Genomic DNA, 14,460 nt, shown 5'->3' with positions numbered 1-14,460 from the left:
AACGAACAGGACGTATATATGTCTTGTTAAGCTTGTTCAGCTTTTGGTACACCTGTTTCTTGTGAGAGCTGGAGGGTGCAGACAGGGGCGGACCCAGGGCACGTCCCCCATTTAAATTATGGGTTTTCAAAGAAAATATATCTTCTTTTGTGTAACTATAGAGATTCATCAGTAACAGGCCTTCACTTAAATTTTGTGCTAGTTCCGCTCCTGGATGCAGAGATTGTGAAATGCTCTGAACTGTTGTAATGTTATTTAGCCCTATGCAATATATGACACGCTGTTGTCTCCAGAACTCTAAAACAAATCATGTCTTCAGTCTTCATATCAACACGCTGTTGTTGAGAGAAACTTTGCGCCATTGACGTTACTGATGTATTCTTTGGACGATAACTAGACGGCCAGGGAATGGAAAGACTTGTCAACGGTAAATCAGAAGAACAAATCAGCATGAAACAATGAGCTACCAAAACAAGTCTAAAGAGTGATTCCAATACGCAAACGATTCAGGTACTGCCATACTTTTACCACATCCACAGACGGACAGAACAATCTGCATTTTGACAATAATGCCGCGCACGACTTCTGAAACACGTCTTTACCTACCAAGATCACTACCGACCCAATGCAAAAAAGGCTTAGCCACCTCTCTCATTGGTCCAGTCCACGGGGTCTTCCCAACAGGTCAGTATTTGGAGTTGGTGAGGACTGAGAGACTCTAGAAAGGTAGTATTACATGAGATGCCAAAGGGTGAATGAAGATTGCTGTCCATTCATACATCAACACCATGCACCAACCCCCAAAAAGAGGTGTGTGACAGATATCCAGAGGGAGCCAAAAAGAGTCGTGGTGGCACCACCCCCCTTTACAAAAGCATCAGTGGATGCAACTTTGGGCAAAACATCATCACCTACGTCATGCTCACGTAAATAGTTCTTTTTTTGTTTTCATATAGTATATATATAATATATTCATCCAGTCTTCAAAAACCCAGCAAGTACTGAATAATCTGTAGTCAAACCGGCACGGCACAGCATCTGTGGAATGGCCATGGAGTCTTTGAAAATCATTATTGAGAAAGACTAGAACTCGTGTAAACTCAAACTTTTTGAACTACTAAAAGATATACGTAATATCAAACAAATATTACATGACCCACATCTACAACATGACCCAGCATCTAGTAATAAACTGGTGTGTAAGACCAATTCTTTTTTCAGAGAAAAACGAGGCCTTTTCAGGTAGGGTTGGGGGAGACCAGACCACTGCACTTTGAAATGGGTTGGCGGTAGGTGAGGTCTTACTTACTGGTAACAATTTGGCATGACCAGAAAATGAAAGCACGTACGCACCGAATGAGGCTGATAACGTAGCATATATATGTGTGCGGTGTGTGCACAAGCAAGCAGTCGTCGTCGGTAGGTTAGTGAAAGGGCTGCCCTGGTTGCCCCTCCACCACCACATCTCAGCAACTGCAAAGCGTCACCAAAGTCACCACCACCATTTAGCTCGCAATAGCTCATCAGCACAATACCTAACACGTTTTAAGAACCACCCTCCGTCCTCCCAAAGCCTTGTAGCTAAGCAAGCTAGCCTCAACAACATCACACACGGCCCACTCCATTAGTTTTCCTTTCCCAGCTCATCAGCTCCCATGGCTGCAGGTGCAGCTGCCTCCACAGGCTACTGGTCGCTCGCGATCGGTGCAATGCGTGCAGCCATGGTGTGCTGGGTCTGCTTGGCCTACATGCGCGGTGTGTGCGACTGGTTGCCATTGCTGCCGGCAGTGACGACGACCGGGATCACGACGAGCACCCCGCGGGTGGGGCTGCTGGTGCTCTTGGCGGCCGTGGCGCTGGTGGCGGGGTGGTTCCTGAACGCCGTCCGGCCGCCTCCACCGACGCCGTGCGGGACGCCCGGGGGCCCGCCGGTGACCGCGCCCAGGGTGCGGCTCCGGGACGGGCGGTACCTGGCGTACGCCGAGTCCGGGGTCAGCAGGGACCGCGCGCGCTTCAAGGTCGTCTACTCGCACGGCTTCTCCGGCGGCCGCATGGACTCGCCCCGCGCTTCCCAGGTTGGTGACGGCGGCCTCGCCCGCCTGCGCTGCACGTCTCTCTCCATCTTCTTTCTTCCACATGCATGCATGTATGCGTGTGCTTCAGGCCGTGGCAACCACTACCACTAGTCCGATAGCGCACCAGCACCGGAACAAGTTGGTGGCCAGCACCAACTCCACCTCCAACCCCGTGCGGGCTGGCGGCTGACGGCTGCTACGCATGCATGTGCGCCGGCGTCGTCGTCGCTCACCAACCCTCCACCAGGAATAACACGCAACCCCGACGTCGTTCCACGAAAACGACTAGGCACGCGTGGAATTATCGCTGTTTTTGCCTACCTGAAGCGTGTGTGCGCCGGCACGGTGCATGCATGGCCAATCATTTCATTTCCAGGCTCGCTTGACCGCGCGACTGTGTCAGTAGTCAGTGTAACTGATGGAACCCGCTCGTCTCGAACAGGAGCTGCTGGAGGAGCTGGGCGTGTACATGGTGGCGTTCGACCGGGCCGGGTATGGCGAGAGCGACCCGGACCCGCGGCGGTCGGTGGAGAGCGCGGCTCTGGACATCGAGGACCTCGCCGACGCGCTGGAGCTCGGCGACAGGTTCCACCTCGTCTGCTCCTCGCTCGGCTCCCACGCCGGCTGGGCCGCCATCAGGTACATCCCGCACAGGCTGGCCGGGCTGGCCATGATGGCGCCCGTGATCAACTACCGCTGGCGCGGGCTACCGCGGGGCCTCGCCAGGCAGCTCTACAGGAAGCAGACCGTCGGCGACCAGTGGTCGCTCCGGGTCGCCTACTACGCGCCGTGGCTGCTGCACTGGTGGATGAGCCAGCCGTGGCTGCCCACCTCCACCGTCATCGACGGCTCCGCGCCCTTCCCCAACGCGCTCGACGAGAAGAACCGCGTCATGGCGCTCTCCAACGGGATGTTCCACTCGGTTCGTCGGCTCGCTCGCTCGGTTGCCTCAATTACCTTGTCCTGTCCCCCAGAACGAAACCAGCTTTGCAAAGCGATGCTTACTATTCTGCCGGCCGTGCCGTGTTCTTTCTTGTTGCAGAGGGCGAGGCTGGCGACGCAGCAGGGTGTGCAGGAGTCCTTCTACCGCGACATGGCCGTCATGTTCGGGAGGTGGCCAGATTTCGAGCCGACAGACCTCGAGAAGCCGCCGTTCCCGGTGCACCTGTTCCAGGGCGATGAGGACGGCGTCGTGCCCGTGCAGCTGCAGCGGCACATATGCCGCACGCTCGGCTGGGTCAACTACCTCGAGCTCCCCGGTACTGGCCACTTCTTGTCAGCGGTGCCAGGACTCGGCGACAGGATCGTCAGCACGCTCCTGTCATTGCCGGCGTCGGCGTAACTGATCCAGGACTCGCATCTAGCGAGTAGTAGTAGTACATGACTGATCTGTTGTAGCTACATGTCTCGAAGCAATGCTGATCGTTGAAGAAAGGCACTTCCTGTGAGCTCAGGCTTAGCCGCTACTGTATTGTACCAAGAAACTGAATAGAAGAAGGCACGTCTTTTATATATCATTAGAGGGAGGGGTATTTGAATCGTTGTACATAAATATTTATCCTCAGAGACAGAAAATAATTCCATCCAGATCTGCAATTTACATACAGCTACAAAGAAGAAAGAATAGTAACTGTCTAGCAACTTTGAAGCTATCTAGATTCACAGGTGCACGACCCATCGTAACAAAACTGTTACAGTACACACGCTACGGCTGCAAAGGACGCAGCTGGATTTCACCAATCAAGAAAATATTGGCTGTAAATAGGAGAGAAAGGAACACAGCTGGGGAGGAAAAATAACCGCTGCTCATCTCCCGCATTGAGCTGCTATGAATCCAAACATATTCACAACCACAAATAAAGAATCAAGCGTTGATCTCTGCATCACACTGTTGCTCCCTGTGGCAGCTTCTTCGACTCCAGAACATGCCTGAGCAGCTGGTCCGGTCTAGATCCTCCTCCCCTCTCTTGTCCAGCTCCATACTTACGCAGTGCGAGGGTCGGGGAGATTGGACCTCGGAACCATCCTGTGCATCTGTAGCACCGCATGGATCATCGTCGCTGCACCTGCAGGTTGGGAGGGCGGACGACGGGAATGGGCTGCAAGTGATTGGACAGACTAGCTCTGAAGAGACAGCTGCCACACGGTTGCGTCTGATTTCTGCTTTGGAGACAGTGGCTGGCGAGTCCATAGATCGGGTGTTCAGTATGCATGGGTTGCAGAATGTGAGTGCTGAACTTGATTTAAGCCCTTCTGTTGGTGTGCTTGGTAGCTTAACGAATGACATTATGCCATTCCGACAAAGAGGGCACGGGATGGACCCAGGTGGGCCTGTGAACTCAACACGGATGTTGCCCATTGAGCAGAGGTAGAGAGCACATTTGATGCAGAACTCATGAGTGCAACCTGAAAGGACAAAAATATAATGTCAGCATACCAGCATGACACTTTACACATTGGGGCATATTGTAGCATGATCTACATGACCAAAAAGATCAACGGAAATCCTATTGAAAACATATAGCTTTGTAAAAGCTTAAAAGCATTTTATGCAACCAAGGTCACATATACAAGTGCCATTAGTGTTTTGGTATTTAACTTTCATTTATATAGTGTTGTGTTACTTCCACTGATTTTTAAAGTTTCAGAAAATGACAGCATCTCTTGCAGTCAGTGTCATGTGAAGCGAGAAATATTGAAGAAGCCTCTCTAGGTAAAATTTAAGCAAGTGTCTAATGTGATAATATTGAAGAAGTCTCTCTAGGTAAAATTTAAGCAAGTTACCTTCAGCAGCAACAGAACAAGACCTTTCTAGACAAACTGAACAGAGATCATTATCATCAACTGTCGGTAAGGTATGCTGCAACCCAAATTCTCTGCAAATGCACAGCAAATAAAATATATAAACAAATGTTCAATACATTTTAACTTTAAGATCATTTGAATGACTATATCTAAACCACATGTAACGCTATCAGCGGAAAGAAAAAACACCAAACACATCCAAGGAGGAATTGCAAAGCCAGTTAAGTAGGTAAAATTGCAAAATCAGCAGAAGTAACTCAACTTCATTCTAGCAGTTTAACTCCAACATACTTAATTTCAGATTACTAGAAACATAAATGATAAAATAACTGGAGTACGAGATGACTATACTACGATGATTGAAGGTGACAAAAGAGACAGATCAATGACCACATTTTCTCCATACCCAACAATCCAAGCCAAGCATTGTTGCCTTAGTAAAAGTAACAATCTCTGGAAATAATGCAATTCTAAAAGAGATGCAAAACTGCCCTAACTCTTCACAGATATTATTTCCGCTAGAATACATAATGAAACAGCTTTCATGGCCTCCTCCTTTACTTTGCAAAAAGCATAGGGCATATGTTGACATATCAAAAGTCTTCTAGCATAGCGACATACATTCATTATATCAAAAGCCAGCATCAATAGCTATCTATGAAAGTAAGAAATTCAGTTATAATACTTTACTTCCAGCTGAAGAAAACATGTGTGAGTTGTTAAACACTAACCTGGCTATATTAAGTATGCTCATGAGCGGCAAGGCAAGATAACTGGACGGTTGAAATACAGGGACATTCGAGTGGGAATTCGGAGAAAGTAATGGCTCCAAAGAGCGCCGTCCAAATATTCTAGCAACATCAACGGGAAGCCACCTAAACACAAGATAGTGAAATAAGTTATGGCTACTCATGTGAGTTTGGCCAATGGATAAAATGGTAATATTACTAAAGATTTGGAATACTACATAACATTATTAACAAAAACAACTTACCCATTGCAATTGAGTGTCAACCTGCTAGCACCTTTTGATATTAGTAGCTGCAAAAACAGCATCATCAAATACCAGAACAAATTAATTCTTCATTCAATTGCTATAACTGAAAGTCTGAAACGGGCTTCTTGTCAAAAAGGTGATGCTGCTTTATGGCATTGATTTACCTCACAGCATTCTTGTTTCCCCCCGCCTGCTGTATAATGCAATGGTGTACTGCCAGCTCCTGTTCCACCAGTGCATTGAAACCTTATTTGAGTAAAGAAAAATAGCATTGTTCAATGCATTGCATCTGAGCTAAGAACAAACACTTGCCTATCAAATTTGTGGTAGTGCCATAGGGAAATGTGACAGCTGAAACATTAGCACCCAAGTCAATCAACAACTGCATGCAATCTAAGTGACCGTTCAATGCTGCCATGTGAAGTGCTGTAACGCCACCATCAGCAGGCTTGTTGATGTACCTCGCACGGGCACTGAAGCAAACATGGAGTTAACAGATAGTTATTTCAAACAATAAAATTTGATTCATTGACAACACATACAATTCATTAAACTTCTGCCCCAATGAGGAATTAGGACTGCTCCCACTGTTCGTCTGACAATCACCACCATCCACCACGGAAGAGGCAATATCCTCCAAGGCCACACTTGGGACAAAGTCTGCAACTAAAAGCCTAATACACCGAACAAATCCATCATGTGCAGCAAAATGCAGTGCCGTTCGACCACTCAAGTAATCTGCCCTGGTAACCTGAATCAGCCAAAAAAAAAAAAAAGTCAGCACCCACGGACCCACCTTGTGCTAAGCCAAAAAAAAACGTAGCAGACAAAAATACTATATTAGACAACGTCTTACATTGCATCTGAAGAGAAGAAGCATCTGAACCACCTCCCAGTGCCCATGCCGACACGCATGCATCAACGCAGTCTTGATCCATCCATCAAAGCAATTGCAACCAATCAACAAACTATTTGATACAGATAAAAAAACTGAAGAATGAACAAAAATGTAATTCCTATCCCACGTGCAGAAGTGCCAGAAAGAGCTATGAAATCTAATCAAATCTTGGTTCAGCTCTGGAGCATAGGCACAAGTGCATAACAGGTTCAGATTTTCTTATGCCATCGCTGAGCAGAGCAACATAATTAGTCACCTAAAACTGAATCTTGATGCCACTCTCTCTTTCAATGGCACAAGAGTTGACAAATCCACCACTTGTGCACGACAGATCTTAGCATTTTGTTCGAATTGCACTCACAGAAGATAACTGGAACACACAGATGAGAACTTTTGAACCCAGAGAACGCAGAAAGATCTACCTGGCCGCAGTAGTTGCGCGCGTTCACGTCAGCGCCTTTCTCCAGCAGCATCGTGACAATCTGCACAGAGACAACAATTCTTGACCCAAAATCGAAGGGGGCAAAACGCTGAAAACACGGAAGAATCCGCACGTACGTCGAGATGGCCCTTGGCGGCGGCGAAGTGGAGCGGGGTGTTGAGGCCGCCGAAGGTGGAGTAGCGCGCGAGCGCGGGGCTGAACTCCAGCAGCATTCGCGCCTCGACGGCGTCCCCGTCGCGCGCCGCCGAGACGAGCCGCTCGCCGGAGGCCAAGCAACCCAGCGAGTTGCCCATCGCCGGCGCCGGCGAGGCAGGCGCGCCCTCCGCAACCACTGGGCGATGCGTGCCGGCAGAGAGCGGACTCCGCCGCCGCCGCCTCCGGGGGGTACGTGAGTTCGCCGGCGGCGAGGGGCGCTTCTGTGATTTGCGCGAATTCCGGGGTGTAGTGCCGTGGGGGTGGGTGGTCTCCGCGTCTCCTGGCTGGGGTCTCAAAATTTCGCAGCTCCGGAGGAAGAGGGAGGAGGACGGGACGGGGAGTGCAAATGGAAGGCCTTTATTAACTTTTTTTTTCCTTATTATTATACCTCATTTTATATTCTATTGATTTGGATTATTTGTTTATTTATTTACCACTATCTCTAACAGGAGACTAACAGGAGACCTATTGCGGAACCAAAACTGAAAATAGGTCTCCAATATAATATCTATAGCCTCCAACAAAGTACCTATACGAAAGATCTATTTTAGGTGCCAAGAGAGACATAACCCAAATACGAGTATCCTCTCTTCAGGAGACCCATTTGCAGAAAGGGTTCTTTTAAGTCTTGTTGTTGGAGAAGAAAAAAAATAAATATTAAACCCTTTGTATATAGTGTTACTCAAAGGATGAATGGATCTTGCATTTTTGTGTCGCGACTGTTGAAGACAGTCTCACTCAAGTAGGAATGACATACTAACATGCGTGTGTGACCGTGACCATGTGAGCTGTGAATGTGCTTAGGGTCTAGGCTGCTAGTAAAAGAAGCCAGCTAATAGTTTCTTTATTAACGTTATTAGCTAGCATGTTATCTAATATCCTATTTGAATTCTCTAGCTAATAATGCTTTCGTATAAAAAAGAATGTAATTCTAGCATAATACTCCATACCAAGTTAAAGTATTTTAAGTTTGACCAAATTTATATAAAAAGGTATAAATTTGGTAAAAACATTAATACTTTTGCCAATGTATGGTGTCAAAAACATTAATATTTTTTCTTATATATTTAGTCAACCTTTGAACACTTCAATTAACAGCTAGGATCGCTCCTTTAGTGTGTAACACTAATAGTTGATTTGCATGATGACGCTCACGTGCCCAACGCTCTCGGATGGATCCTTTCTGTTTCGGTGGTAGATGAAGTGGGTGTGTTCTTATCTAGGAGCAGATAGAAAAAGACGAGCCATAAAAGTCCTTTTCGTTATGGCCTCGCTGCAACCCAAATTTGTTTCAACTCTTCGCTTTTCGCCACTCGCCATCGCCAGTTAATCTCTCTTCGCCACGACGGTGGATTTTGTAGAAATAGAAATGTTCGATCCAGCCCCCCCCCCCCCCCCCCCCCCCCCCCCCCCCCCCCGCCGGGCGTGTTGTCTCGATCCAAACAAGCCCGGGAGGCCGGCCGTAGTGTTTCACGACGAGACGACCTGGCCGTGTTTTTGCGTTACAGACAGGGCGAAAAGAAGAGCAGAATGGGGTGATTGCGGTAGGCGAGTGGGGTCGGCGTAGCGTGGACGGCGGGTCGGTCTGTCCGGCTCTGTCCGCCGGAAAATGGGTCCAACGGGCAAGAATACAGTGGCCGGTAGACGGCACCTGCTGCCTGACGAGCGCTTGCGTCCAAGAAGATCACGCAAAATCTAACCCGTTTTTCTAGGTCTATATAAACGCAGGGAACGTACTACATGTTAAACAAGTCGTCGTCGCTGTTGATAGCTCACGAGTAGGTGCTCCGTCGTGTGTGTTTTGTTTATTTAAGAGCCGAGTGAGTGAGTGATCCCTTGCATCACGCTGATAGGTACGTCCCACTCCCACTACTGTTCGCCTGCGTCTTTCGTGTGAGTTCGGCCCAGCGCATCAACAGCTCTCTGGCCTTGCTTGGTGGATGGTTGGCATGCAAATGGCAATTGGTGTCGTAATTGTTAGATTAATTCGGGCTAAGCCCATTATTTATTCTAATTAATTAAATAAACTTCAAAGGCCCACAATTATTGTTAAGTGAAAAAGTGATTAGTATCATATGGGAAATTCACTAAAAAGGTTCTCAACTTAAATAGTGAGTCTTAGGACTCTCACATAGACAAGTTGAGAGGGAGAACCGGGAGGCCACGCGCGCGTCGCCGCCGCCGCCGAGCCGAGCCGCCCGCATCGAGGCCGTGGGCTGGCTTGGTTTGGTCAGGTTTTGTCGCTTGGCCCAACCGAAACCCTAGCCGCCGCAGCCAACTCCCAACGTCCAACCACCCTGTCCAGGTTCATTCCCCCGACAGGGCCTAACGGATAGATGGGGAACTACGCGGCTATAAGGGGGGGCGCCCCTGTCCGGCGGTGCGAGACCCGACTCTTCCTCTTCCTCCTCTCCACAACATCTGAGCGCTGAGCTGTTCGTCTGCATCTCCGACCAGAGTTCCCTGCGCGCACAGGGAGTTTCGGTAGCAGGCCTCCGGAACTTCCCCCCGTCAAGCGTACCTGCACGGGTAGGCGGGGAATCAAGTTTTTGGGGAGCGTCGGCTTCCCGGTGCGACTGCTACCCCGTCTGCAGTTTCCTGTTCGGGGGCTTCTGCTTCCTGACGGGAGAGTCTCGTTCTACTGCTCCGACACCGCACCTGTAGGAGCTTCCCGTGCCACTGCTCCGACACCGCACCTACAGGAGTCTCCCGGCGCGACTTCCTCTGCAACATGGTGGACACGAGGAGGACTGGTGGCCGCACCAACACCAACGACAGAGAAGATGATGGCTCACTGTCCGCGGGTACCGGCAGTCCCACCCTAGGGTATAAATCTAATCCCACTGTGCGCTATTATTCATATGCTATTCTGTTAGCGTTTTTAGCGTACTTGGTTGCTGCACTGTTAAATACTATCTGCAGTAGTGGTGGTGTTACAGTATGGTTAGTGGTACTGTTACTATTGTTTAAGTCGTTTTTATGGATTAATATAAGTCGTAAATTGACCAAATGTTCAACAATCCAAAAACTTGATAGGTCTTTTTCGACTGCTAGTTTTGCTGCGTCACTAAAACCACCACCATTGAAAGATGATGGATCCAACTATAAAGTGTGGCGTGCCCGTTCCAAGCTGTGGTTCACTAGTATGCGTTGTGAGCACGTGATCAAGGGAAAGCGCATTGAACCTCCTTTCTCTCACGAGGAGGAGATTAAGTTCAATGAGGCAGATAACTTGTTGAAGGGGGCTCTCATCAGCATATTAGCTGAAAGCATGGTGCAAGTGTACATGGATATGGACACTGGCAAGGACATGTGGGATGCACTTGAGGCCAAGTTCGGTGTTGCCGATGCTAGCACTGAGCTGTACATCATGGAGAAGTTCTATGACTACAAGATGGTCGATGACCGATCTGTAGTAGAGCAGGCTCATGAGATACAGATGCTGGCAAAGGAACTCCAGAACAATGAGTGTGAGTTGCCTGACAAGTTTGTGGCCGGCGGTATCATCGCTAAGCTGCCACCTACTTGGTCGAGCTTTGCCACTACTCTAAAGCACATGAGGCAAGTGTTCAGTGTGACTGATCTCATTGCTACTCTTGGTGTGGAGGAGAATGCTAGGGCAAAGGACACTCATGGCAAGAAAGCGCATGAGGAAGGTTCTAGCGCCAATCTGGTGCAAAAGAAGAACTTTCATGCCGCACAGAGGAAGAAGAAAAACAAGCCTGCAGTCAAACCTAAAGCTGCAACTTTTAAGAAGAAGGGCAAGGAAAAAGAAAAGGACCTTTGCTTTGTCTGCGGTGCATCTGACCATTGGGCAAAAGAGTGCCCTGACCGCAAGGACAAGCAGAAGAAGTCCGCAAACATGGTTGTTAGCGAATCTGGAGGATCTGGGTACGGTAATCATCTACCTACAGTTTTTTCAGTTTGTCTCTCGCCTGAGTGGTGGGTTGACATGGGTGCTAACATTTATGTTTGTTCTGATGTTTCTTTGTTTTCTTCTTATCAGGAACAAAGAGGTTGCTCCTTGCTGATGGGAAACAGTACGCATGCTGCTGTACTTGGTGTTGGTATGATCAATCTGAAGTTTACTTCGGGAAAGATCGTGCAGCTAAAGAACGTGCAGCATGTCCCCTCCATCAAGAAGAATCTCGTTAGTGGATCTCTATTGTGTAGAGATGGCTTTAGACTTGTATTTAAGTCCAATAAATGTGTTGTATCCAAGTATGGAACCTTTGTTGGAAAAGGCTATGAAAGCGGAGGTTTGTTCCGCTTCTCTTTGATGGATTCTTGTGATAAAATTGTGAACCATGTGAGAAATGATGATGAGTCTAATGTTTGGCATTCCCGACTCTGTCACATCAATGTTGGTTGTATGACACGCTTAGCTAGTTTAAAATTAATCCCTAAAATTGATCTGGTCAAAGGGTCTAAGTGCCATGCTTGTGTTCAAGCGAAGCAACCTCGCAAGCCTCACAAGGTTGTGAAAGAGGCGAGAAATTTGGCACCGCTAGATCTCATTCATTCTGATCTGTGCGAGATGAATGGTGTATTGACCAAAGGAGGAAAGAAATATTTCATGACTCTTATTGATGATAGCACTAGATTTTGCTATGTGTACTTGCTAAAAACAAAGGATGAAGCAATGCATTATTTTAAAATCTATAAAGCTGAAGTAGAGAACCAATTGGAAAGAAAAATCAAACGGTTGAGGTCTGATTGTGGGGGAGAATACTTTTCACATGAGTTTGATTCATTCTGCGAGGAACATGGAATTATTCATGAGAGGACGCCTCCATACTCCCCCTAATCCAATGGGATTGCCGAACGAAAGAATCACACTCTAACTGATTTGGTTAACGCCATGTTAGACACTGCGGGACTTTCCAACGAATGGTGGGGTGAGGCTATATTGACGGCATGTCATGTCCTGAATAGAGTTCCTACAAAGAATAAAAAAGTAACACCATTCGAGGAATGGGAAAAGAAAAGGTTGACTCTCTTATACCTACGCACTTGGGGATGCTTGGCCAAGGTGAATGTGCCAATCGTCAAAAAGCACAAACTTGGACCAAAAACTGTAGATTGTGTGTTCCTCAGTTACGCTTTACATAGCGTCGGCTATAGATTCCTAGTTGTAAGCTCTGGAGTACCTGACATGCGTGTTGGTGCAGTGATTGAGTCCAGAGATGCTACATTCTTTGAGAATGAATTTCCTATGAGAGGAAATGAACCTAGCACATCTAGTCAAAAACCTGTTGATTCCCCCGTGGCGCCAACAGAACATCTTGAACAAACATGTGTTGAGAATCCTGAGGAGGATAATAGTGGAGCTACTCGAAAGAGTAAGAGACAGAGGACTGTAAAGTCTTTTGGTGATGATTTCACTATATACCTCGTGGATGACACTCCAAGCACCATTGTTGAGGCATATTCCTCTCCCGACGCTGACTACTGGAAGGAAGCAGTGCGAAGTGAGATGGATTCAATTATGACCAATGGAACTTGGGAGATTGTTGATCGTCCTTATGGGTGCAAGCCTGTAGGATGTAAATGGGTGTTTAAAAAAAGCTCAGGCCTGACAGTACGATTGAAAAGTACAAGGCAAGGCTTGTGGCTAAGGGTTATACCCAGAAAGAAGGCGAGGACTTCTTTGATACTTATTCACCAGTGGCTCGATTGACCACAATCCGAGTACTGCTTGCCCTGGCTGCGTCTCATGGTCTTTTCGTTCATCAGATGGATGTTAAGACGGCTTTCCTAAATGGAGAGCTAGATGAGGAGATCTACATGGATCAGCCCGATGGTTTCGTGGTAGAAGGTCAAGAAGGAAAGGTGTGTAAATTATTGAAGTCTTTGTATGGCCTAAAACAAACACCTAAGCAATGGCATAAAAAGTTTGATAAAACTATGACATCTGCTGGTTTTGTTGCGAATGAAGCCGACAAATGTGTGTACTACCGCTATGGTGGGGGAGAAGGAGTAATCCTGTGCTTGTATGTGGATGACATACTAATCTTTGGGACAAGCCTCAATGTGATCGAGGAAGTCAAGGACTTTCTGTCAAAGAGCTTTGACATGAAGGATTTGGGAGTGGCTGATGTGATACTAAACATCAAACTACTAAGGGGAGAAAATGGTGGGGTAACACTTGTACAAACTCACTACGTGGAAAAGGTACTGAGTCACTTTGGTTATAGTGACTGCAAGCCTGTGTCCACTCCCTATGATCCAAGCGTGATCCTGAGAAAGAACCGAAGAATAATGAGGGATCAATTGAGATACTCCCAAATCATCGGCTCGCTAATGTACTTGGCTAGTGCAACGAGGCCTGACATCTCATTTGCTGTGAGCAAATTAAGCCGGTTTGTTTTAAATCCGGGAGATGATCACTGGCGTGCTCTTGAAAGAGTCTTGCGCTATCTAAAGGGAACGTCGAGCTTTGGCATTCACTATACTGGGTACCCGAAGGTACTCGAGGGCTATTGTGATGCAAATTGGATATCTGATGCTGATGAGTTAAAAGCCACAAGTGGATATACATTCACACTTGGAGGTGGCGCTGTTTCCTAGAAGTCTTGCAAGCAGACCATCTTAACGAGGTCAACAATGGAAGCAGAACTTGCAGCACTTGATACCGCTACTGTTGAGGCTGAATGGCTCCGTGAGCTCCTTATGGATTTGCCGGTGGTTGAAAAACCTGTGCCCACAATTTCTATGAACTATGATAACCAAACAGTAATTATCAAGATAAACAGTTCAAAGGACAACATGAAGACCACTAGGCATGTAAAGCGGCGGTTAAAATCTATCAGAAAATTGAGAAACTCCGGAGTAATAGCATTGGACTATGTCCATACGTCTAAAAATCTGGCAGATCAATTTACTAAGGGACTATCGCGTAATGTGATAGATAGTGCATCGAGTGAGATGGGACTGAGACCCACATGAAGTTCTATCGTGGTGGCAACCTGTCCTATGTGATCGGAGATCCCGTGAATTAGGATGGTGAAACAAGCTATGGGTAGACTGAGGGAAGAGACCCTTTTTT

The 14,460-nt window shown here is 47.4% G+C and overlaps 2 protein-coding genes across 2 annotated transcripts; one reads left to right on the top strand and one right to left on the bottom strand.

The window, feature by feature from the left end:
- Nucleotides 1–1,415: 1,415 nt before the first annotated feature.
- On the top strand, nt 1,416–3,614 carry LOC136528561 (uncharacterized). Its single transcript, XM_066521538.1, has 3 exons — nt 1,416–2,075; nt 2,518–2,997; nt 3,118–3,614. The coding sequence occupies exons 1-3, from the start codon at nt 1,656–1,658 to the stop codon at nt 3,415–3,417; spliced, it is 1,200 nt and encodes a 399-aa protein (XP_066377635.1). The 5' UTR covers nt 1,416–1,655; the 3' UTR covers nt 3,418–3,614.
- Nucleotides 3,565–7,752, bottom strand: LOC136528552 (probable E3 ubiquitin-protein ligase XBOS33). Its single transcript, XM_066521530.1, has 10 exons — nt 7,334–7,752; nt 7,198–7,257; nt 6,734–6,805; nt 6,420–6,628; nt 6,190–6,350; nt 6,042–6,100; nt 5,875–5,921; nt 5,612–5,755; nt 4,860–4,951; nt 3,565–4,481 (listed from the first exon to the last, which is right to left on the bottom strand). Exons 1-10 carry the CDS (start codon nt 7,508–7,510, stop codon nt 3,940–3,942), a joined length of 1,563 nt encoding a protein of 520 aa, XP_066377627.1. The 5' UTR covers nt 7,511–7,752; the 3' UTR covers nt 3,565–3,939.
- Nucleotides 7,753–14,460: the final 6,708 nt, after the last annotated feature.

This window comes from Miscanthus floridulus, chromosome 2 (assembly GCF_019320115.1).
Source record: "Miscanthus floridulus cultivar M001 chromosome 2, ASM1932011v1, whole genome shotgun sequence".
Classification (NCBI taxonomy): domain Eukaryota; kingdom Viridiplantae; phylum Streptophyta; class Magnoliopsida; order Poales; family Poaceae; genus Miscanthus; species Miscanthus floridulus.
The sequence above is the reverse complement of the archived record's forward strand: the minus strand, read 5'-3'. Positions and strand labels throughout refer to the sequence as shown.